This window comes from Garra rufa, chromosome 15 (assembly GCF_049309525.1).
Source record: "Garra rufa chromosome 15, GarRuf1.0, whole genome shotgun sequence".
NCBI lineage: Eukaryota > Metazoa > Chordata > Actinopteri > Cypriniformes > Cyprinidae > Garra > Garra rufa.
The window spans coordinates 40,546,111-40,572,638 of record NC_133375.1 but is presented as its reverse complement, the minus strand read 5'-3'; the positions used below and the strand labels follow the sequence as shown (position 1 = coordinate 40,572,638).

The following is a 26,528-nucleotide window of genomic DNA, read 5'->3' as shown; positions in this document are numbered from 1 at the left end:
ATCATAATAGTAACAATTATTTAAAATTGCAATAATATAAGTAATTAACTTTTTTTTTTTACATTTTCATTTTCATTTTTTAATGGTTTTAATTTTAGTTATTGTAAATCTGTTGGTAAATATGCGTTTGTAGTAAGTAGCCAATGTCAAAGTGTATAATAATAATAATAATTTAATGAATTTTTGGTGAATAATTAAACATTAGATTTCTATTGTAATTTTTATAATAAACTACAATATTTATTATAGTTTTAACATTTAATAATGATTCTAATTGTATTATAAATAGTTTTATTTATTTTTTTACCTTTATTTATATAGCGCTTTTAACAATACAGATTGTGTCAAAGCAACTGCACAGTATTTATTTATTTAAAATACTGTGCAGTTGCTTTGACACAATCTGTATTGTTAAAAGCGCTATATAAATAAAGGTGACTTGACTTTTTACATTACATTTTTAAATGTATTTTTAATTATTATTTAATTATTTAATTTTAAATTATTTTGTTTATTATTTCATATATTAATCATAATAGTAATTTAAGTTTGGTTTAAAAAAATAAACATTAAACTAACAGAAATAAAATATGTATTTAAAATATTTTATTTGTTAACAATTATTTCAAGTAATTTACTTTTTTTTTTCATTTTCATTTTTTTAATAGTTTTAATTTTAGTTAAATCTGTTGGTAAATCTGTGTTTGTATTGAGTATTTTGGTATTAAGTACCAATTTTTGTTGAATAATTTGTATAATTATACTATAATATTTATTATACTTAATAACACTTAATAATGATTCTAATTGTATTATAAATATTTTTATTTATTTTATAAAATAAATTTTTTAATGTATTTTCAGGTATTCAATTATAAATAATTTTATTTTATATTGGCTATGAAAATGTAGGACACTTTCATGCTAAATTACAGTAAACAATGCAAAACTATATACCATACTTTACAGTTTAAAACTGTTGCATACTACATACTGCTTAAAAATAGTATGCATTAGGCAGAATGTCAGTGTTTCATTTCAACTCAAAGTGTTTAAAGTGTGTTCTAATAGCAGTGTGGCTCCCTCTGCAGGCGGCGTACTCCCACGAGAAGGTCAAGATGGAAGGGACCATAACCCAGCAGACCAAGCTTATAGACTTCCTGCAGGCCAAGGTAGAGCACCCCTCTAAGAAGAAAAAGGTCAGAGTCATCCGCTGTAAATTCACTTCATTAACTAATCTGACTAACTGCTTGCTGAGCTGCGTATTAGTTGTCCCTGGAGCTACATATACGCAAATAACCGCATACTAACCGTGTCAACCCCCTTAGAAATCTCATATATATCCTTACATGCAGCTGCGCTCAATATGTGAGCTGTAGAGAGGGGCACCTAATTTGACTGAACCTGTAGGGATCGAATGGCAGGATAGAGTCCTAGTGTGCTAAACCCGTTTAGCTGTCGGCGTGAGCCTGAGCGATTCACTCGGTCTTGCGTTTTGGGTGCAGGGGCTGTTTGGCGGCCGGCGTCGAGAGGATCTGCTGGCAGCACTGGCGGCGCAGGGACAGACACAGGTACCCGCTGGTCCTGCCGTGGCCCCTGTTCCCCTACAGTACAGCGACCTGAAGACTGCATTGGAGAAGGAGCGCGCTCGCTGCTCTGAGCTGGAGGAAGCCCTGCAGAAAACACGCCTGGAGCTCAGAGAGGGTGGGATGCCATTTGGCTCATACTCTGGCCTTACAAACAACTATATCATCAAGTTTGGAAACAATACAATACATAATTTATAAGTTTGGAGTTACAATAAACAGGGGGATCTTTTTGAATTTGCAAATTTTTAATTTGAAGAAAGATAGACATGCATAGTGATGAAAGCCAAAATAATAAATGTCATGGATGAATAATTACTGAGCAATTTTTTTTTTTTTACCTTAGAGTTATTTAGAGTCAAGTTATGGGGGTTAAAAATTACTTCAGAAAGATGGCAGCATCATTATCTTATTTTTACACAGAGATTGGTAGTTCTATTAGTAAAATACATTGACTTTAACAATCTTTGTTGTATAATGTGCCAGTGGTGACCGTTCCGAAATGGGGAAACAGCACTTTTTAAGTTTTTCTCCATAGTCTGCATGCCTGTAACTTATTTGCAAAATATATTTTGACTTTATTCTCGTCGTTTTGACTATTAAAAAAATATTTTGACTTTATTCTTGTATTGCTACAACTTTATTCTCATTATTTTGACTATTCGCAAAATATTTCGACTCTATCCTAATTTTGACCTTATTCTTAAAATATTTAAACTTTATCCTCGTAATTTTGATTATTCGCAAAATATTTCGACTTTATCCTAATTTCGACCATATTCGCAAAATGTTTTGACTTTAATTCTCATAATTTTGACTTTATTCTTGTATTGTTACGACTTCATTCTCGTAATTTTGACAATTCGCTAAATATTTCGACTTTATCCTAATTTCAACCTTATTTTTGAAATATTTCAACTTTATTCTCATAGTTTTGACTTTATTTGCAAAATATTTGGACTGTATTCTCATATTGCTACGACTTTATTCTCGTAATTTTGAATATTCGCTAAATATTTCAACTTTATCCTGATTTCAACCTTTTTTTTGAAATATTTAAACTATTCTCATAGTTTTGACTTTATTCTCAACATATTTTGACTTTATTCTTGTATTGCTACTAGTTTATTCTCGTAATTTTGACTATTCACTAAATATTTCAACTTTATCCTAATTTCGACCTTATACTTGAAATATTTTGACTTTATTTGCAAACTATTTCATCTTTATTCTTGTATTGCTAAGACTTTGTTTAATTTTGACTATTCACTAAATATTTTGACTTTATTCCCATATTGCTCAGACTTTATTCTCGTAATTTTGACTATTCACTAAATAATTAGACTTTATCCTAATTTCGACCTTATTCTTAAAATATTTTGACTTTACTCTCATTATTTTGACTTTATTCTCAGCATATTTCGACTTTATTCTTGTATTGCTATGACTTGTCATTTAGACTTTATTCGCAAAATATTTTGACTTTATTCTCGTCGTTTTGACTTTATTGAAAAAAATATTTAGACTTTACTCTTGTATTGTAACAACTTTATTTTCATTATTTTGACTTTATTTTCAAAATATTTTGATTTTATTCTTGTATTGTTACAACTTTATTCTCGTAATTTTGACTTTATTTGCAAAATATTATACCTTTTTCTCTTATTACGACTTTATTCTTGTAAATTTGATTTTATTCTCGAAATATTTTGACTTTATCCTAATTTTGACCTTATTTTTTTTACATTTTTCAACTTTATTCTTATAACTTTGACTTTATTTTCAACAATCTTGACTTTATTTGCAAAATATTTCCTTTATTTTCATATTGCTATAACTTTAATTTCGTAATTTTGACTTGATTCCCAAAATATTTTCACTTAATTTTCATATTACAACTACTTTATTCTTGCAATTTTTATTATTTTTCTCAAAATTTTCTGACTTTAATTTTGTATTCTTAGATTTTTTTTTCTTTTTTAATATGGTACTAAAATGCAAGGGTGCATTGAAGTGGTCAAAAATGAAAGTACAAATATTTCTAATATATATTAAAATATATTAAAAGATTACAAATGTATATTTTTTATTCAGCAAGGATGCAATAAATTAATCAAACAATGGTAAAGACGTTATAGTGTTACAGAAAATTTATATTTAAATAAATGCTGCTCTTTTGAACTTTCTATTCATTTAAGAATAGTGTATCACAGTTTTCACAAAATATTCAACAAAAGTATTTCTGAAGGATCATGTGACACTAAAGACTGAAGTAATGATGCTAAAAATTCAGCTGTGCATCACTAGAATAAATTACATTTTAAAATATATATTACAATAGAAAACACTTATTATGAATTGCAATAATATTTAACTGTTTTTACTGTATATTTGATCTAATGCAATAAAAAGCATTGCATAGATGCAGCCTTGCTGAGCAGAAGAGGCTTTTGAACAGTATTGTAGTATAAAGCATTACTGAAATGACATGTTCTGTTTAACAATAAGCAAAGGTGCCACGCTGTATGTAATATTCTCAGACATGCTGGCTTCCTCTGTTGTCTCACTGTATTCACTTCTCCCAGCAGTTCAGTTTAATAAAGCTCTGGAGCACAGCAATACTCCAGCCACCCCGGGTTTGGCCCGTCAGCAGCTCATGATGTCCACCAAATCCAACAAATCCCCTGAGCACCAACCTAGCAGCGGCCTGATGTCGTCCAGCTCTGCCCGCAGGAAGGACCCTGCCAATCCTGAAGGTTAGAAGCACGACACACAGCTTTTGCAACCTTTTCAGTATTCAACACATAAGCAAAACAACAATTGTGTTCTCTTGGTCCTCCTTGCCATTTCATCTCATGCTATGAAAAGCGGAATTAAATCAGAAGCGTGTAGGAAAATGCTGATGTGATGCGTATGTTGATGCTGTTTCAATAATGAGATGAGGAGACTGTGTCCTCTCAAGGACTCCAGAAATGTTTTGGCTCATGTCTGTCCACACTCACTGTCCTTTCTGTTGTCGTTCCACAGAAATAAGGAGAGTCACTTCTGAAAGTAAGTTCTTACACAACAGGCTTAGGCGACCCACTCTCAAGAAACCGTGCCATTTGTGCTTGAAATATAAGGATTTTTCATCTATTTATTTATGCTTTCATTTCAGAAAGTTACTGTTGAACCTTCAAGATAAGGCTGACACAGTATATGCCTAAAAGTCATGAAATACAGATAAAACTGTAATAGAAACTTCTGTTTGAACTATGTGGCCAGAAAAAACATTTCCTTACATATAATGTCAGAAAGGTCAAACCATTATTTTGAAATGGGCATTTTTTTAAATTAACGGTTTAAGAAAATAAGGGACACATTCTGCATTTATATAAAATGAATAAAGCATTTTAGAAAAAATAAAATAATAAACATACATAAAAAATAGATAGATAGATAGATAGATAGATAGATAGATAGATAGATAGATAGATAGATAGATAGATAGATAGATAGATAGATAGATAGATAGATAGATAGATAGATAGATAGATAGATAGATGTATTCTGTCAAATGTGATAACAATTAATACAATTTCTAATGTCAAATACATCTAAAAATACGTTGAGTTTCAAAAAAACTATAATATATAAATATATACATATATAAGTGTAGATATATATATAGAGAGATGTATAGATAGAACATATATTTAAATATATACACATTTTTTAATTAAGAAAATGAATATATATATATATTTTTTTTTTGAAAGGTTGTATTATAATGTATTAAACAAAATAAAAACATATCTATTCAAAATATGTATATAAAATGTATACACACATATACTATATACATTTTAATTAACTAAATAAAATAATACTACATACAAATTTCAAATACATTCAGCAAAAAATTTAAAAAAAATTCAGCTAAAAAAATTATTATAATTAATAAATTATTATAAAAAATATATATTTTATATATATATATATATATATATATATATATATATATATATATATATATATATATAAATTATGTATTTTATGTATTTTTATTTTATTTTTTTAATGCACACTGACCAGAGTTAAATATGTAACAAGATGTGACTACGTTCGAGACAAAAATGGCAGCGTTTCTTGAGAATGAAGCAGGCGTCTCTCCCATACCTTTTCTTTCTTGATATGATCTTTTTATCCCTGCAGAGATAAGCTCTCTGACCAAACCCTAACATCTCATTCAAGGAAACCCTTCAATTGAAGTCTTTTGGCCATCCTACACCCAATATATTGACTGAACACATGCTGTTTCAGGTCATCATGGTTTGATGGCTGCAGACTTCCACTCAGGAACTCATGGAATGATTGTGGATCTCCAAAGCTCCTGCACGCAGATCTGTCAGGACACTGAGCTTATCTCGTATATAAATGGCCATACTCTTGCTGTATGCCATGCGGAATGCCAAAACTCCAAAATCCTTGCATGCTCGTACCCAAGCTACCAATGAGAGCTTGGACAGTACAGTGATGCTGGTGTTCCTCAGAGCTGGTTTCACCCTCTGGGGGAGAAATGTTCTCAGGAGAGGACATTTTCAGCTTGCTTTGGGCTGTTTGCATAAGTTATATAAAACGCTGTAAGAGACTGTTTCTAAGAGTGTATGTTTGTTTGATCCTGTAGAGTACACCAGACGTGTGAAGGACAGGATTCATCACAATACTCCTCACCGCTTCACACAGGGGCTCAACATGAGGGCGGCCCGCTGCACCGTCTGTCTGGACACCGTCCATTTTGGACGTCAGGCTGCGACATGCATTGGTACGGATCTCATGTTAGGTCTTTCCAAATACATTATCACTATACTTAAAAGCAGGGACGTGGCTTGTCCTTTCTCACGTTTTCTGTGCTGGTAGATGCACTAGGGACCTGATTATAACACTTAAACATGAAAAAAGTCAGATTTTCATGAAATGTCACCTTTAATAGATCTTAATCGGTCACTCAATCAGGTCAACCTAGGCTAAAGCTGAAGATGCTGATCCTCTTTCAGTGTTGGGTTAACCATCTTCTCTCTTCTGCTTTAGAATGCCACGCTTTGTGCCACCCAAAATGCTCCCCGTACCTTCCAGCCACCTGCGGCGTGCCCACAGAGTACGCACTGCACCTGTCTGAGGCTTTGTGTCGGGAAAAAGGAAGCACCTCTGGCCTGAAAGATGTCGGTGGACATATGAGGCTGGAAGGATGGCTGAAGCAGCCCAGGTGAGACGTCTTTCTTGAGCTTAACCACCATCAGAAGAGAAGCAAACACTAAGTGTGCAAGAAATTGTGGTTGTCCTCCTGCAGAAATGGGAAGCGTGGTCAGGGCTGGGAGAGGAAGTACGTGGTGCTGGATGGATATAAAGTGATCACGTATGAGACAGAACCAAGAGACGGTCTGTAAATGTTTTGCTTTTTTCCAACTTGCACTGGTTCTGTTTGGGCACAGAATATTATTACAGAGCAAGAGTTCATCCCTGCTGGAAAATCTTGATTTATACTAGCTTAACCAGGTCAAGCTGGTTTTTGGATAGTGGTTAAACCAGCTTATGGAGGTCTGCTGGTCTGCCAACCTCAGCAGCTGACAAAACCCCTCTACAAACATTAAACCAAAGAAAAATGACCATCAAAATCCAGGTTTGATGGTCAGAGATGACCATGAGAGTGTTATTTCTGTTTTCCAGCAGGGATAAACAGGTATGGAATGATATAAATGAGGTATGATCTGTCTTCTCAGAGTTGGTGAAACCACTGGATGAGTTTGAGTTGTGTCTCTCTGATGGAGACGTGACTGTTCATTCTTCTGTTGGTGCTTCTGAGCTGCCCAACACGGCTAAGACAGGTGACTAACAGTCTGTAGAATTACATTGTACCCAGGGCTTGACATTAACTTTTTTGCTCACCAGCCACTGTGGCTAATGGTTTTCCAAAATAACTAGCCACTCAGCATTTTCACTGGCCACAAATGATGTTTTATATGACTAAAGTTACTGCGTACTAGGGGTGGGCGATATGGCAAAAATATCACATCACAATTTTTTCAGAAATATCAGAATTCACAATTTTATCACGATTCTTTGTCATGTTGGTTTTACTATTTTACAAGTTGTCTGAGTAGTACAGCCAAACTAATTTCCCTATTTTAAAGCCAAAACCTTACAAGGTAACAAAATAGACAAAAAGAATGGCAGATATTTAGGCCAAAGTGGGCGAAGATAAAAATCTTTGTCATTATTTTATCCTTGTTATTAAAAATAAGAACAAAGATAGGCTACATGTTACAAATGCACATAAACACACAAACAGTGTTTTAAATGTTCAGGTACGGTCGGTGTTTTTATCAGTAGCATTCAAGAAATTGAATTAACAAATATAAAATTAAAACACTATATACACTATATACATCAATTATACATAGACTCATATTAAACCAACTGTATTCTTCAGTCAAGAGCAGTGAGTGATTTTCCTTTGTGTTTTGTTTTATTAGCCTACCATCACCCAAAAATGACAATTCTGTCATAATTACTCACTCTCAAGTTTTTTTAAGCATAAAACATGTTGAACATAAAACTTACTTTGAATAATGTGAATAACCAAACAGTTGCTGATCCCCAGTTACTTCCATAGTATATTTTTTCCCACTATCAAAGTGAGTGGGAACCAGCTACTATTATCCACATTCTTCAAAATATCATCTTTTATGTTCAGCACAAGAAAAAAATTAATAGAGATTTGGGATAACATGTGAGTGACAAAATTTTTTGAGTGAACTGTCCCTGTTTATGTTTAGTTCTGTCGTTTTAAGAGCTGCACGAATCTATTAAACAGGCCGTTTTTCTCTCAACTGTTTACTTTCACTTTAGACATAACCAACTGTGTTCCTTGTGTGTTTTTGACAGTATTAGAGAATCAGCCACCAAAGATAGCTTAGTCTGGTAATCAGCCGCTGGACTAAATAATGTTATTTTACCAGCAAGGTAATGTACTTTTGTGATTGTGAATCTGAATAAGTGCAGTGTCCCATGACTGAATGTATGCCATGTTGTACAGTATATTGAGACGGAGGAACACGATACTACGATATTTTTTGAAAAGCAGACCGTGGAGACATTTTAATTGTCCACGTTAAAAAAAATTGTGCATACTAAAATTAATTTTAGTTAATACCAAATTAGTTTCATACTAAATTGATTTCCTGGTGTTTTTTTTGCCCATTTAAAGAGCATTTTTGCCGTAACCGTATTAAATGCATGCGTCATCTTTCATTTCAAATTCTTATATTTTATTAATAATTACACTTAATTTAGTAAGACACTATAGGGCTGTTACCAATCAAATGAAATCTGTCTTAACAAAACTGATCTTTCAATTGCAGGAAAAACAAAAGCAGCTGAAGTGGCATTTGCAACAGTATAAATAATGTTATGAGCTTGTTTTTTTATATATGTATAAAAATATGAAATGTTGAAAAAAAATGCAAAGATAAGCTATTTTTAAATATGACCTTCAAACGATTCGTTTAGATGGCTGATTCATTCAAGAATAAAGCAAGTGTTTGTCTTTACAAATAGATCACTGAATCATTGACTCAAATGATTCGTTCAGAAAGGGATGCGTGACTGTTCTACTGTGATCTTTGTTTTGAACTATTTTCATTAACCAAATTGAGAAAAAACAGTCAACACTGACAATATTGTGTTAAAATGTATATTAACTACTTGTTTGCATTTGTTTGAATAAAATCAATATCAAATTTACAATCATGGTTTTCATGAGACAGCTGCACTCTCTTGGTTGTGTCATGTTGCTTAACTAGGCTATATATTTTTCAAATATAAAACAAAATGTTTACCTCAGTATGTTTCTTCTGTGTGCAGTTGTGTTTGTGTTGATTTCTCTACGAGATTCTCACACAAACAGGCTGTGCGGTCCTCAGCTGGCATGACCTTGTTACTGTCAATACATTATCAATTTCCATTTCCATCAAATGTAATAAAATCAGAATCATTCTCACAGGAATTTCAGTGCTTTCCTAATTAGATGTTTTAATCAGATTAGTTGTCTGCATTTGGTAGGTGGGGGTGTTCATGTCAAGCCCTGATTGTGCCATGTACCTATTGGATCTTTTTTGGTCTGCTGGATGTTAATTGAGAAAGAAACACACTTCTGGAAGATGTGGTGTGTTTATTGTCGTATATGTGTTCAGATGTGCAGTATGTGCTGAAGTTGGAGTCGTCCCCGCAGTCCACATGCTGGCCTGGTCAGACTCTGTACCTCATGACTTCAGGGTTTTCTGAGAAGCAGCGTTGGGTGGCTGTACTGGAAGCCATTGTGGCCAGCAGTCGTGGGGCGAGAGAGAAAGCCGAAGCAGACGCTGTGAGTGAGAGAAACCCGAGACACCCACAGACCATTCATAGTGACATTTAAAGAGTCAGTGTGATGATATATGTGATTCTGGACCACAAAACCAGTCTTAAGTAGCACGGATATATTTGTAGCTATATCCAAAAATACATTGAGTCAAAATGATTGATATTTCTTTTATGCCAATAATCATTAGGATATTAAGTGTAGATCCTGTTCATTGAAGATATTTTGTAAATCTCCTACCATAAATATACCAAAACCAAATTTTTGATTAGTAAGTGACTAATTAAGCAACTTTAAAGGTGATTTTCTCAATATTTAGATTTTTTTTGCACCCTCAGATTCAAGATTTTAAAATAGTTGCATCTTGGCCAAATATGATCCTATTCTAACAAACCATACATCAATCGAAAGCTTATTTATTCAGTATAAATTTACCCTTATGGCTGGTTTTGTAGTCTAGGCTCACATATAGTGTTAAAAATGTAGGTCTGAAATGCACAGTGTATCTTGCATGTACTGTTGCTTTGGTTAGAAACATCTAACAAGTTTATAAAATGTAAAATGCAGATAATTTTCACATCCTCATAATGGTGTTTTATGTTCTGTACAGAAGTTGTTGGGTAACTCTTTGCTCAAGCTCGAAGGAGACGACCGTCTGGACATCAACTGCACCCTCCCGCTGACTGACCAGGTACCTGCGTCATCCCCAAATATGTAACTTAGCTATGTTTTATGCACATTTCGGGATATTGCATTAAAAAATGCTAAATGGAAACGCCAAGATGCTTATATTCTAAAAATCTGCATGAAAAACTTATGCGCTCAACTGAGTTGGATGCATTTAGCATAACTTACGATGGAAAAACATTTACAGAATCAAGTTCTACACTTTCTTTTCTTTTTCAGAGCACTTGTACTCCTAATTAAAAAAAATGCGGAAGCACAGTGCAAATATTAAGGAGCACCTTCCGATCAGTAACAAAAATTAGTCCTTCAATTACGAAGTGATATTTCACTCATTTTTAACATTTGTAATGGTATTTATTCTAACTTTGTTAAAAGTGTGTAATCTTCTATCTCAAATTCAAAAATGTATATTAATAAGCTTTTTAAGCGTTTTTCATTTCTAATTTAAAAAATACCATAAAAATAAATGACTGATTAAATGAAATCTAAATGAAATATAAATGTATTTGCACAACAAGGGTACACAGAACAACAAAATGGCATGTCGGTATATTTACAGACGTTTTATGAAGCTCAGAGATGGCATAAGTGCAATTACATTCATACATTCATGTTGAGATCAATGTTTTAAATATAACATTTTGAATATAGAAATATTAAATTTTTAAAAAACTGAAATGATACTTTAAAAATTAAACTGAAACTGCCAAACTTTTTTTCACCGATTTTATCACTGAATCATTCATTCATTTGATTCATTCAAATGGCTGATTCATTCAGGAACGAAGCAAGTGACTCACTTGATGAATGGGTAATTCAATCATTGACTCACTAGATATTAAAAAAAATGCATGTTCATTCATAAACGAAACAGCGCTTGGAGTTTTGGTTGGAGATGCGCAGCGGCTCTGCTGCAAACCTCAACTCTGCAAAAATGCGACTAAAATAGTTGGACTGGAGAGCCCTGTAAAAAAATTCCTCATTGTGCATCAAAAAAGTCCTGTTACTGTGCAATGGGACAACATAACAGCAGACTAATCTTGTTGCACACTATCTGAAATGTTTTTTTGGTTAATCTAAAATGCATGAGTCAAAGTCGTCAAAGTGGTTGGGTATAATTATCTCCCAGAACTGTCTTACACGACTCCTTTCCCAAAAGGCAGACATCCGCCTCCGAAAGCAAGATAACATTGCGCTTTATTGCATCTGCACGCTCTAAGGTGCAAGTAGTTTATTATATATGAAAAACAGTTGCTTCTTCTACTGCAGCAAATTACCTTTTTCTTTGTTATTTCTCGCCAGTTTATCATGATTTCGACCTCTTCATCTCTCTAAATTAAAAAGGTGCTCTTTTTGCAAATGTTTTATGCAATATTCCAATTTGCATAGTTAATTTCGCAACTTTGGATGGAACCATAAATATAATTTTCATGGTTTATTCTTTTATTATTAGTCTGTATTCATCATAGTCTGATATACTGTCATCGGTTGTTTTATTTTTGTCAACAGATTGTGTTGGTGGGCTCAGAGGAAGGTCTCTACGCCCTGAATGTGATTAAGAACTCCCTCACTCACATCCCGGGTCTTGGATCCGTGTTTCAGATCCACATCATCAAGGACCACGACAAGCTGCTGATGATCGTGGGTGAGCAGAGATCACTACTGTTTACTGTGGGTTTCAGAAACCAAACCTGAATGAATCAGAGCCCTTACGTTTGATGTAATATTTGGACGAGATACAACTATTTGAAAATCTGGAATCTGAGGGTGCAAAAAACAAAAATAAAAATAAATAAATATTGAAAAAAATCTCCTTTAAAGTTGTCAAAAAAAGTTCTTAGCAATGCATATTACTAATCAAAAATTACATTTTGATATATTTATGGTAGGACATTTGCAAGATATCTTCATGAAACATGAAAAAAAATCAATTTTGACCCATACAATGTATTGTTGGCTATTGCTACAAATATACCCATGCTACTTAAGACTGGTTTTGTGGTCCAGGGTCACATTTGTTCCCATTGTTGTCACATTTTATTCTTTAAAGCATTCCTGTAGCTCAAACAGTTGAGTATAGTTTAAAAGCCAAAGTCTTAAAAGCCTTGGATGAATATTTACTGAGTAATCCACTATTTTGTAGAGGGGGGTCATAATGGCAATTTTCACCTGAGATTCAGAGCCAAATTACAAAGGGATAAAAATGACTTCAGAAAGATGGCAGCATCATAACGTTATTTTTACACAGAGATTGGTAGGTCTGCTTGTAAAATATGTTGACTTTAGCAATCTCTGTTGCGTTATTTGCCAATTGTGACCATTCAAAAATGGAAAAACGGCACTTTTCAAGTTTTTTCACCAAAGTTTGCATGCCTGTAACTTAAGAAGTATTAAATATATCTTATTGCCATTTTAAATATTGGGACTTTACAAACTTTCCTTTCAGCATCTGCAATTTTGAGGCCCTATGAGATTTGGTTCTAGAGATATCGGAATTTCAATATGGCTCCAGGAGTAAATTGTTCAATTGTACGCATTTCTCAGTGAGTGATCAAAAATCAAATGTAGGTCAGTTTGCAAACATACAATACTTCTTTTGTTTTAAAGAGGAATGTCTGAAGAACAAATAATGTTGAAACTAGAGATGTATCTCATTTCTTCCTGTCAAAACAAGTCCATTGAACATGTCTCAGTGGCATAAATATTATTTTTCCAAAGTTTGTGTGCCTGTAACTCAATAAATATTAAAGATATCGCAATATGATTTTAGAAATTAGTTCTTAATAAACTTTTCATTTGGAATCTACATTTTCAAGGCATTTTCAAGCATTACATGATTGAGTCCCAGAGATATGGGCATCTCAATATTCCAGATTGTTGAATATTACAGTTTCAGTGGTTGAAAACCAAATGTTGGTCACTTTTTACAGCCAATACTTATTTTATTTTATGGAACAAAAAAATAGAGGGGGACTAAACCTCTGAGTTAACAGGGAATGGCTCAAATGCAAGTTCTATTCTTTTTCATGCATTTTTAATGTCCAAAGTGACTTGCATTGCATTCAAGGTGTACATTTTTACTTCATGCATTCCCTGAGAATCCATTTTTTTTATTTGCTAATCATTAAGTGTGTTTATCAAAATACAATGGTATTTTCATGATTCCATCAATGTACTTAGTAACACCACAGTACTCTTTGACAAGAGATGCATTTAAAAAGTCGATTATGATGGTGTGTTGCAGGGGATGAGCGGGCGCTGTGTCTGGTTGAGATTAAGAAAGTCAAACAGTCTCTGTCCCAGTCTCACCTCCCCACACTACCTGAGATTGTGCCGTATATCTTTGAGACCGTCAAGGGCTGTCATCTGTTCGCCGCGGGCAGGGTGAGGCTGCAGTCACCATGTGTTTCAATGCATTGCAACTTCCTCTCGGTGTATTTTTAGTGCACCGTGTTGCATCATGTCCTTGGTGTGACGTGCAATGCAACAGATTTGTACCTTACGCGCTATTTTGTGTCTATTCTTGCTTTAGATAGAAAATGGTCCGTGCATTTGTGCCGCAATGCCCAATAAGGTCACAATTCTGCGATACAACGACAATCTAAACAAATTCTGTATACGGAAGGTAAGAAACGTTTGAAGTAAAATGTAGCAATTCCTTCACAAACAGCTGCGATGACTCCTCCAGGGATTGCTTGCACGAACACACCCCTAATGACCCGTCTCTTTATCTCTCAGGAGATTGAAACGCTGGAGCCGTGCAGCTGTGTCCACTTCACCAGCTACAGCATCATCATTGGTACCAATAAATTCTACGAGATTGAGATGAAGCAGTGTGTTCTGGACGGTGCGTATATCAATAACGTCCTGCGGGTGCAGTTAGATGATTGTTTTTAACCTTCAGGTCGGTCCACAATCTACTGACGTCTGATAACTTCTGTGATGGATCTGTTATTGACAAGGATTCAGCTAGTCATTGCAGTCACATTTGCATAGTCCAGGTTGGACCGGCTGGCGGGCCATTTGTGAGAGCATGATCAGGCACTTATAATTTGTAATTGTGCATTATGTAAACAGCGTTTTGCGTGATGGGCTGTTTTTGGCAGAGTTCCTGGACAAGAATGACGTGTCCCTGGCATCGGCCGTGTTCACCGGATCCTCCCACTGTTTCCCAATCTCCATCGTCCAGGTGTCCAGCACTCCGCAGAAGGAAGAATATCTGCTCTGCTTCCACGGTCAGACACCCAGCATACCATCTAAACTACAGCAAACTTCTGTTGTGTGAAAATATTAGTTGCATGAGCAGTACTTCATACAAAATCATTATGTACTCACTGTCATGTTATTATAAATAAGAAAACAGTATGCAGTATGTATTCAGTATGGCTACGTTTAAATACTCCATTTTCTCACTTAACAAAAACAGTATATTTATTTGATTTGCTAAAAGTAAAAAAAAGTAAAAAGCTCTGATTAAAAATACAAAATAACTATATATTTCAGATATAAAACCCTATTTATAAAACTGGTTATATTGCATTTTTCTTCACTGGAGGCTGCCAGCTGCTAAATTAAACATTTACATATGATGATAATGCAGCATGCTGTACTATAAAACATTTTTCAGTATTAATTTTATACTAACGGCACACTTTAAAAAAAAAAGTGGACAGTATACAATAGTATGGTCTTTTTTCTCCCCAAATTTCATTATTTATTTTCCCCCCAATTCAGTTTGTTTCCATTTAAATTTTTCTGGATTCAGTTTCTCTTTCCATTTAAGTAGTCTAGAGTCTGTTTAGATGGTTAAATTAAAATTTGTTAACCAAAAAGCATATCTAATTCATTAAAATCATGAAACTTGTACAATTTAACAGCAATTTATTAACATTTTTAGTGCTCTATGAAGTGCTGTATTTTTTTCATTAATACTGAATTTTGAATTTTTAAATTGAAATTATTATTATTTTTTTACATTTCAAATTTTCCTTTTACCAAATTCTGTGTTTTTGGTTTTAATCTTTCTTTTTTCTGAAGTCCTAAATTTAGAATTTCTAAATTGGAATTAAAATATTTTTTTTACAATTTAATTCCATTTTACTTTTACCAAATTCTGTTTTAATTTTCCTGGATTTCATTTTAATGGTTCAATTAAATTTCAGTAATCAAAAGCATGTTTTATCAATTGAATTCATAAAAACAATTTATTTCCTATGATTTTATACCCCCAGAAATTCTGTATTGTGCATTTAAATTTTTCTGGTAATCAAATTAAGGCCTTAAACTAAAAAAATAAAAAATTTAAATTAAAATTTTTTAAATTAAAATAAAATTTTTAACAAATGAGAATTAAACCATTTTATTTTCGGCAAATATGCAGTATTCATATTTATGTGGTCTTTGTCAAATTCCTTGACATTCTTCGATATACATTAGGGATGCGCAATATTTTTCAACTCATTTTGGCCGACAACCGCTGTCAGTACCGGTATATTTCCTTTTGTTTGGAAACAACACCAAGTCTTTTTGGTTAGTTTTTAACAATAACTTATTTGTTAGAATTAAATAAACAATAATGGAGTTTAACTATAAATAAACTATATATCAATCGCTGAATTTTTTTTTTTTTAGAAAGATGCAGTGGTAACCTTAACATTTTATTATTATTTACTTAACATTTGTAGATGGTCTAAAGCAAAAGAGTTGTAAAAATTCTAAAAGTCTTTTAGAGCTCATAATTTGTTTAAAAAAAATAACATAACACATTGCACATTTAACAAAAAATCTGTATATGTGACCCTGGACCACAAAACCAGTCATAAGGTTAAATTTGACAAAACTGAGATTTATACATCATATGAAAGCTCAATAAATAAGCTTTCTATTGATGTATGGTTTGTTAGGATAGGACAATATTTGGCTGATATACATCTATTTGAAATCAGAAATCTGAGGGTGCAAAAAAATCAAAAAGACTGAGAAAATCACCTTTAAAGTTGTCCAAATTAGGTTCTTAACAATGCATATTACAATTCAAAAATTACATTTTGATATATTTACAGTAGGAATTTTACAAAAAATCTTCATGGAACATGAACTTTACTTAATTTCCTAATGATTTTTGGCATAAAAGAAAAATCAAAAATTTTGACCCATGCAATTTATTTTTGGCTATTGCTACAAATATACCCCAGCGACTTAAGACTGGTTTTGTGGTCCAGGGTCACATATATGCAGTTATCTAGTTTACTTGTGTCATGTTTTTGATTTGCATTGATTCTCTACATTATTTTTCTTTAAATGTCTTATTTTTGAAAACAGAGATTGGTGTGTTTGTGGATGCTTACGGTCGAAGAAGTCGCCCTGATGATCTCAAGTGGAGTCGACTTCCTCTGACCTTCGGTAGCCATTTTTTAAATTTGTAACTAAACCAAATGTGCAAAACGTTTTGATGAGGATCTTCAGGATTACTAACTGAAGCATCTGTCTGTTTCCAGCATTCAGAGAGCCGTATCTGTTTGTGACCTACTTCAACTCGCTGGATGTTGTTGAGATTCAGGGACACGCAGCTCTTGGGTAGGACATACAGCAACATGCATGCATATTAGACTGCAAAAATAACAGGAGAACTTGAGTGACAGTAAATCCTCTTTAAAACAGGCCTCCCAGTCTCGTTCACCTGGACATTCCTAACCCACGTTATCTGGGTCCGGCCATATCGTCAGGTGCCATCTATCTGGCCTCATCCTATCAGAACAAACTGCGGGTCATCTGCTGTAAGGGCAGCCTGGTGCGGGAGTCTGGGGAACTGCAGAGGACCGGCTCAAGCAGGAGGTGTGGGTTATTTATGACAGTTTGTGAGAGTGATAGTCTGGTTTTATAAATGAGTCACGTTTGAAAATCAGAAATTGCAGATTTCAGCTGTTACTGCACGTTCTTTATTAATGCAGCAAGTTAATATGCTGCTTGGCAACTGCAAATAGTTGAGAGTTAAAAGGGGAGTCTAATGAACTATATTTTTGGAATGGAAGAATTATTTATTGTGATTATAATAATCAGGAGTTAGAAACTAAATGTTTTTCCATTTTAGTTTGTTCTGAGCAGAAAACAGAGAGCCAGAAACACATTTTAGGTGTTAATCTAACACAGGCACATCATCTAACACAGCTGCTACAGTCAGTTGTGAACTGTTATTATCTAATTATTATTAATTGAAATTGTTGTTTTTTGGAACAAAAATTAATGCTATTAGCTGGTAACCAGCTTTTAAAAGTATCATTCACTCTGCATCAGTTACAGTGATTTTCTTCTATGTTCTACAAAAAAGCCCTTTTTCTCCCTTTTTGATGTCTCCTATATGTCCATTGGGAAGCTTATTTCCGCCACAGAATTAAAAAAAAAGGTGAAGGCAACTTTTTATGTCGCAAGTCAGACTTTTTTTTTCTCAGATTGTCATTTTATTCTGAATTACAAGAAAAAAAGTAAATATTGTGAGATGTAAACTCAGAATTCTGAGGGGAAAAAGTCAGTATTGTGAGATATAAACTCGAATTCTTAGGAAAAAAATCATTATTTTGAGATGTAAACTTAGAATTCTGAGGAAAAAAGTCAGTATTGTGAGATATAAACTTAGAATTCTGAGGGGGGAAAAGTCTATATTGTGAGATGTAAACTCAGAATTCTTAGGAAAAAAGTCAGCAGTCCGAGATGTAAACTTAGAATTCTGAGGAAAAAAGTCAGTATTGTGAGATGTAAACTCAGAATTCTTAGGAAAAAAGTCAGTATTCCGAGATGTAAACTTAGAATTCTGAGGGAAAAAGTCAGTATTATGAGATGTAGAAAAGTCAGGGGAAAAAGTCTGGGAAAAACTCAGAATTCTTAGGAAAAAAGTCAGTATTCCGAGATGTAAACTTAGAATTCTGACGGAAAAAAGGTCAGTATTGTGAGATGTAAACTCAGAATTCTTAGGGGAAAAAGTCAGTATTATGAGATGTAAAAAAGTCAGGGAAAAAAGTCTGGGAAAAACTCACAATTCTTAAGAAAAAAGTCAGTATTCTGAGATGTAAACTTAGAATTTTGAGAAAAAAGGTCAGTATTCCGAGATGTAAACTTAGAATTCTGAGGGGAAAAAGTCAGTATTCTGAGATGTAAACTTAGAATTCTGAGGAAAAAAAGTCAGTATTCCGAGATGTAAACTTAGAATTCTGAGGAAAAAAAGTCAGTATTCCGAGATGTAAACTTAGAATTCTTAGGAAAAAAGTCAGTATTCTGAGATGTAAACTTAGAATTCTGAGGGGAAAAAGTCAGTATTCTGAGATGTAAACTTAGAATTCTGAGGGAAAAAAGTCAGTATTCCGAGATGTAAACTTAGAATTCTTAGGAAAAAAGTCAGTATTGTGAGATGTAAACTCAGAATTCTTAGGAAAAAAGTCAGTATTCCGAGATGTAAACTTAGAATTCTGAGGGAAAAAGTCAGTATTATGAGATGTAGAAAAGTCAGGGGGAAAAGTCTGGGAAAAACTCAGAATTCTTAGGAAAAAAGTCAGTATTCCGAGATGTAAACTTAGAATTCTGAGGGAAAAAGTCAGTATTATGAGATGTAGAAAAGTCAGGGGGAAAAGTCTGGGAAAAACTCAGAATTCTTAGGAAAAAAGTCAGTATTCCGAGATGTAAACTTAGAATTCTGAGGAAAAAAAGTCAGTATTCCGAGATGTAAACTTAGAATTCTGAGGAAAAAAAGTCAGTATTCCGAGATGTAAACTTAGAATTCTTAGGAAAAAAGTCAGTATTCTGAGATGTAAACTTAGAATTCTGAGGGGAAAAAGTCAGTATTCTGAGATGTAAACTTAGAATTCTGAGGGAAAAAAGTCAGTATTCCGAGATGTAAACTTAGAATTCTTAGGAAAAAAGTCAGTATTGTGAGATGTAAACTCAGAATTCTTAGGAAAAAAGTCAGTATTCCGAGATGTAAACTTAGAATTCTGAGGGAAAAAGTCAGTATTATGAGATGTAGAAAAGTCAGGGGAAAAAGTCTGGGAAAAACTCAGAATTCTTAGGAAAAAAGTCAGTATTCCGAGATGTAAACTTAGAATTCTGACGGAAAAAAGGTCAGTATTGTGAGATGTAAACTCAGAATTCTTAGGGGAAAAAGTCAGTATTATGAGATGTAAAAAAGTCAGGGAAAAAAGTCTGGGAAAAACTCACAATTCTTAAGAAAAAAGTCAGTATTCTGAGATGTAAACTTAGAATTTTGAGAAAAAAGGTCAGTATTCCGAGATGTAAACTTAGAATTCTAAGTTTACATCTCAGAATACTGACTTTTTCCCCTCAGAATTCTAAGTTTACATCTCGGAATACTGACTTTTTTTCCTCAGAATTCTAAGTTTACATCTCAGAATACTGACTTTTTCCCCTCAGAATTCTGAGGAAAAAAAGTCAGTATTCCGAGATGTAAACTTAGAATTCTGAGGAAAAAAAGTCAGTATTCCGAGATGTAAACTTAGAATTCTTAGGAAAAAAGTCAGTATTCTGAGATGTAAACTTAGAATTCTGAGGGGAAAAAGTCAGTATTCTGAGATGTAAACTTAGAATTCTGAGGGAAAAAAGTCAGTATTCCGAGATGTAAACTTAGAATTCTTAGGAAAAAAGTCAGTATTGTGAGATGTAAACTCAGAATTCTTAGGAAAAAAGTCAGTATTCCGAGATGTAAACTTAGAATTCTGAGGGAAAAAGTCAGTATTATGAGATGTAGAAAAGTCAGGGGGAAAAGTCTGGGAAAAACTCAGAATTCTTAGGAAAAAAGTCAGTATTCCGAGATGTAAACTTAGAATTCTGACGGAAAAAAGGTCAGTATTGTGAGATGTAAACTCAGAATTCTTAGGGGAAAAAGTCAGTATTATGAGATGTAAAAAAGTCTTGGAAAAACTTACAATTCTTAGGAAAAAAGTCAGTATTCTGAGATGTAAACTTAGAATTTTGAGAAAAAAAGTCAGTATTGTGAGATGTAAACTCAGAATTCTTAGGAAAAAAGTCAGTATTCTGAGATGTAAACTTAGAATTCTGAGGGAAAAAAGTCAGTATTCCGAGATGTAAACTTAGAATTCTGAGGGGAAAAAGTCAGTATTGTGAGATGTAAACTCAGAATTCTTAGGGGAAAAAGTCAGTATTATGAGATGTAAAAAAGTCAGGGAAAAAAGTCTGGGAAAAACTCACAATTCTTAGGAAAAAAGTCAGTATTCCGAGATGTAAACTTAAAATTCTGACGGAAAAAAGGTCAGTATTGTGAGATGTAAAAAAGTCAGGGAAAAAAGTCTGGGAAAAACTCACAATTCTTAGGAAAAAAGTCAGTATTCTGAGATGTAAACTTAGAATTCTTAGGAAAAAAAATCAGTATTGCGAGATGTAAACTCAGAATTCTTAGGAAAAAAGTCAGTATTCCAAGATGTAAACTTAGAATTCTGAGGGAAAAAAGTCAGTATTCCGAGATGTAAACTTAGAATTCTGATGGCAAAAAGTCAGTATTATGAGATGTAAACTCAGAATTCTGAGGAAAAAAACAGTTGCAAGATGATCTTAGAATTCTATGAAAAAAGAATTTTGAGATGAAAACTTAGAATTCTAAGAAAAAAGTCAGTATTGCAAAAAATTTTATAAACTTGTAAAAAAAGTTGTACTTACCTTTTTTTATATTTTTATTCTGTTTGGAATTACAGGATGTAAACTTAGAATCGTGTGAAAAAAAAATGTCAGAATTGTGCAATGTAAACTCAGAATTGCAAAGTGTAAACTTGAAGTTATGATTTAAAAAAAGTTGCTTTTATTTTTTACTTTATTTTTTATATATATTTTTATTATGCGGCACAAACAAGCTTCCATAGTTATCGTATTTCTGCTGCTGTTAGTGATCTTGCCAAGGTTACAGGGATTCTCGCTTAAGCCGGCCATACACTGTGATTTTTTTTATTTATTTTTTTTTTTTATTGCATGTGATGAAAAGCCAAAGCTCACGATATACGTGCTCGCCTTCGTGGTTTAAAACTGAAATATTTCGCCTATAATTTTGTGCTGTTTGTCTTTATCATTAAGTGCAAAATTATGGACAATGGTTCACATTTCCTGTGATAATATCTGTTTTCATTTTCTTTCTTGCTGCATTAGAGATTAAATGGTTGAAGTTCTGTTTTTAAAGTTCAAAATTTCATCTGACTGTCCAATTGCCTGATGGGAGAGGCTATTCGCTTAGACTCCAAAAAAGAGTTGCACAAGTCAGAATTCGGCCTAAAATCAGGTGAAAATCACAGTGTATGCCTGACCTTAAACATCCCTTACTTAAAGTAAGGTAAAATCACATCACATGTGGCCTTGAGTTGCTTATTCCTTCAATACTCCATGTTCACAAACCGTGTAAATCATCTTGTGTGCAGTCAAAGCATCATGCATTTACCCAAATCTTCACAGCAGCCCCAACAAGCGTGGGCCGCCCACCTACAACGAGCACATCTCCAAGCGGCTGGCCTCGGGTCCCGGGACCCAGGAGGGGCAGCTGCACCGCGAGCCCAGCACCCCTCACCGCTACCGCGAGGGCCGCACGGAGTTCCGGAGGGACAAATCTCCGGCCCGGCCTCTGGAGCGCGAGAAATCGCCCGGTCGGGCTGTGCTAGACAGCCGCAGGGAGAGGTCGCCTGGGCGCTTCGAGAGCAGCGGCAGCGAGAGAGACCGGGAGCGTTCGCGCCTTCACACTAGCTCTGTACGCACCCAGCTGACACCCGTCAACAAGGTACGCATGAGACACTGCCACGTAAACTGTGTATCCTTCTAGGGATACAAACATCAGGTTTGACGATGTTCATGCATGAGCAAATGCATGAACATCCGCTGCTTTGTAGTTTAATTCCTTCTAGTTATGGCCTCAAACAGGATGCTCAGTTAATGTCCAGCCTTTAAACAAACAAACAAAAAAAAGTCTCTGGGAAAAGACGTTAAAATCGGCATCCTTTGCAGCAGTATTGATGTTTCTGAGCTGATCTGCGTCAGACAGAGCAGGCAGCCTGTTGAAGTGTTGAAGTGACCTCTTTATCCTGGTGGTGGTGTAGGTTTGGGACCAGTCTTCAGTCTGAGAGCGTCCCGGAGAGATGACGTAAGAGCCATCGTCCACCTCCCGCGTGGATGTCCTTTTAACGGGCGCTTGGTAAAACTCTGAACTGTATCATCACATGCCTGTAACCCGTGAACAGAGCCATGTTATTCACTCGCAGCCCCAGGGTCTGGGACATTGTGCTGATGTTGTAAACTCTGTCCATGCTGTAACCATTCATCAAGGGCCATTGTAAAGAAAAACAACTGCAACTTTTTGGGGGGAAGACCTTGAAGGAACATCCCGGGTTCAGTATGGTAAGCTCTGTCAGCAGCGTTTTGTGGCATGTAACGGCCATTATTGCAGAAAATGCTTTTGACTTGAGGTAAAAATTGTGGTTACAGTAGGACACGGAAAATAAACAGGAACAGGCACTTATCTATTAGCATCAGTAGATTTCAATTATAATTCATTGACCTTTTTTTAAATGAGTTTTTTTTTTCAGTCCTACAGTTGAGATCAAAAGTTTACATCCCCCTTTCGCAATCTGCAAAATGTTAATTTTAGCAAAATAAGAGGAATCATACATAATGCATGTTATTGTTTATTTAGTATAAGATATTTCACATGAAAGAGGTTTCCATATAGTTGAATTTATAAAAAATGATCCTGTTCAAAAGTTTACATCCACTTGATTCTTAATACTGTGTTGTTACCTGAATGATCCACAGCTGGGTTTTTTTTACGAGTTTATGAGCTCCCCAACTGCTTGCTGTTCTTCAAAATATCCTTCAGGTTCTACAAATTCTTTTTTTTGTGTGTGTGTGTGTGTGTGTGTGTGTGTGTGTGTGTATTTGAACCCTTTCCAAAATTACTATATGATTTTGAGATCCATCTTTTCACACTGTGGACAACTGAGGGACTCATATGCAACTATTACAGAAGGTTCAAATGTTCACTGTTGCTACAGAAGGAAAAAACATGCATTAAAAGCTGGGGGGTGAAAACTTTTGAACAGAATGCAGTGGTGTACATTTTTCTTATTTTACCTAAATATCATATTTTGTTACATGTTTCCCAGAAGACAGAATAAGTCAAATTTACCCTGATCTTCAAATTCAAAAAAGTTTTCACCCCTGGCTCTTAATGCATGTTTTTTTCTTCTGAACAACTATCACTAAACAAAAAAAAAGAAAAAGAAAAGCTCTGGATCCTTCAGGTAAAACCACAGCATTAAGAATCAAGGGGATGTAAACTTTTGAACTTATATATCACTTAAATATAATTTTCTAATTTATGAATTGATAAAAAAGGAAAATGCAAAATCATGTCTGTAAAAACAATTAATGTCAACTAATTGAAAAAAAAAAGTTTACAGTGTATTTTTGGCTATTGCTACCAATATACCTGAGCTACTTTTTATACCTGACTGATTTTGTGGTCCATATGTGTTTTTCTGGGCCGATATTATTACAGATCAAGTAGACTGATAACCAATATTTTGAACCGATATATTCTACAGAGTTGGTCCAAACTGCAGTCCCACAACCAAAAAAAAAAAAAACACATTTAAAAAGCATTTAAGTATTCAAATATTAGGTGTTTACTTGTCTATTGAAACCCACAATCATATTTAAAATATTAGTAAGCATAATACATTTAAAGTCATCATTTATTGGGAGGTGGCTGTCCTGAACCCCTTAAATTTCAACTTATGAAAATATTGAAATATTTGTTTTTCATTGTTGTTTTTAAAAATACCTTTTTGATTCTTTAAAAAAAGTTAAGTTTAAAAAAAATATTATATATATACATACAATACATTTTCAAGTCTGCCTTTGGACCAATTCTGTAAAATAAAAAAATTGTCAAAATTAAGAAAAAAGGGCTCTGCCGAAAACGCACATTAAATGCTTTTGAATTACTTCATCAGCAAATTGGTTTTGAAAATGACTAATAACCTTAAAAATGCTTAATATTGCTGATAATCGGTCAACCCCTAGTTGATACCTATTAAAGTTTTACCCCATTCACCTTTAGTTTCTTGGATAGTTTACCCCAAAATTAAAAATTCTGTCATCAAATGATTAACTCTGTATAACAAAACAGTTGATGGTAGTCATTGTCTTCCATAGTATGGAAATAAATAAATACATTTTGGTCACCAAAAATATATATATTTTTTGTCTTCAACAGAAGAAACAAGCATACAGGTTTGGAGCGACTTAAAAGGTGAGTAAGTGATGACAGACTTTTCATTTTTGGGTCAACTATCTCTTTTAAAATTGACATTTCATGATGTTAACGGGGTCATCGGATGCAAAACTCACTTTTACATGTTTGAACATTAATGTGTGTTGGCAATTTGTGTACATAACCACCCTACAATCATGAAAATCCACCCAGTGTTTTTTTTTTTTTTTTTTTTAATTTTTAAAAGTAATATGCCCTTTTTAAAATCAGGTCATTCTCAGCTTCATGTCGATGTGATGACACACTGACAGAGGCCACTCCCACGATATTTGATTGACATGAGCGCCTTATCTTAGACCCGCCCTCACCGAGCTGAAACAGTCCGACTCCAATCGCCATTGTGTGACTCAGGTGCAGGGGAAGACAAGAATGTCTCAGATTGAGCGATTGAGGTGTTCTGTTGTTGAATGTAATAATGAACATAGCAGTCGTCATTTACTCCCGACATCTGACGCAGAGGATTAACGTTACTTTCGTTTTTGAAAGGAAAGCGCCGATCCGGATCTACATATGCGTCTATGTTCGTGTGAATCATTCCTGATGCAGCTTCACCCACAGCAGAAGTGAATATAAGGTTTTTTTTATGCATCTTTGCAAATGGCCTTTCTTAATAATGTGTTGGTTTGCAAGTTTCATAGCTAAACTCGGTTAAAGTAAACATTTCGGCTCGTCATCCCACGGCAGAGAGGGGCGGGGCGAGCAGAGCTCATTAGCATTTAAAGGAACATGCAACAGAATAGCTCGCTCTAAAAGGGTTGATTTTGACAAGGTAAAAAATTTTTTTTTTACACTACCATTGAGAAATTTTAACCAAAGTATGTTGTAGACTTCTCATTAAGACATTAAAGAATCATATCAACTTGAAAATGGGCATCCAATGACCCCTTTAAAACACAATTTCTTCTTTACAATATATTTATTTAAACTGACAAGTGTCTTAATTGTCCATTTAGTGGTGGGACTACTTTAGGTAGTGTTGATTTCTTGATGTAAACAGGCTCATTGAGGTATGCCAGTGTGATAATGAGGTTAGTATCCATTGTATTTTACTGTAACCACATTTTTGGTTTAGTTGAAATTATGATCTGTGGTAATGAACAGCACACCACAAATGCTGTACATTCATAGTGAACCCGGGATATTCCTTGAACGTAATCTTGTGATTAGCACACTGTAAATATAGTGATTTAAATTTTTATAGCTAAACGGAACTTGACTGATGAAGCTATGACAAGTCTATTTTTTATGCTATTAAACTGTTTGTATAGACAGTTGAAATGGGTTTCCTACAGAAAAGTACAGCAAAGGTTTTATTTCCATGTATGTTGTATGCTACCGTGGTCAATTTGGCTGCTCTCAATCACAGTTTGTCCAGTTTTTTAAGCTCTAACATGATCGAACCAACTGCACATTGTATATTTTTATGCTAATAGAAGTCTGAGCTTGTAAATCTTTTTAAAGAGACACGCCATGTTCTCGCTACAAGTGTCCTTGTGATGTTCAAGTGAACTTATCGTATTTTTTTGTCGGAAAT

At 34.1% G+C, this 26,528-nt stretch overlaps 1 protein-coding gene across 1 annotated transcript in view; it reads left to right on the top strand.

The window, feature by feature from the left end:
- Positions 1–26,405, top strand: part of citb (citron rho-interacting serine/threonine kinase b) — an 89,640-nt gene extending 63,235 nt beyond the window's left edge. Inside the window, exons 21-40 of the mRNA XM_073819366.1 lie at positions 1,059–1,199; positions 1,506–1,704; positions 4,175–4,342; positions 4,614–4,637; positions 6,253–6,390; positions 6,657–6,831; positions 6,916–7,004; positions 7,346–7,450; positions 9,818–9,987; positions 10,592–10,672; positions 12,178–12,313; positions 13,913–14,052; positions 14,201–14,293; positions 14,407–14,515; positions 14,775–14,903; positions 16,990–17,070; positions 17,166–17,244; positions 17,329–17,502; positions 22,126–22,444; positions 22,761–26,405. Coding sequence (XP_073675467.1) covers positions 1,059–1,199; positions 1,506–1,704; positions 4,175–4,342; positions 4,614–4,637; positions 6,253–6,390; positions 6,657–6,831; positions 6,916–7,004; positions 7,346–7,450; positions 9,818–9,987; positions 10,592–10,672; positions 12,178–12,313; positions 13,913–14,052; positions 14,201–14,293; positions 14,407–14,515; positions 14,775–14,903; positions 16,990–17,070; positions 17,166–17,244; positions 17,329–17,502; positions 22,126–22,444; positions 22,761–22,784 — 2,574 coding nt within the window. The 3' untranslated portion in view covers positions 22,785–26,405. The remainder of the gene's footprint in view (positions 1–1,058; positions 1,200–1,505; positions 1,705–4,174; positions 4,343–4,613; positions 4,638–6,252; positions 6,391–6,656; positions 6,832–6,915; positions 7,005–7,345; positions 7,451–9,817; positions 9,988–10,591; positions 10,673–12,177; positions 12,314–13,912; positions 14,053–14,200; positions 14,294–14,406; positions 14,516–14,774; positions 14,904–16,989; positions 17,071–17,165; positions 17,245–17,328; positions 17,503–22,125; positions 22,445–22,760) is intronic.
- The last annotated feature ends 123 nt before the right edge of the window (positions 26,406–26,528 follow it).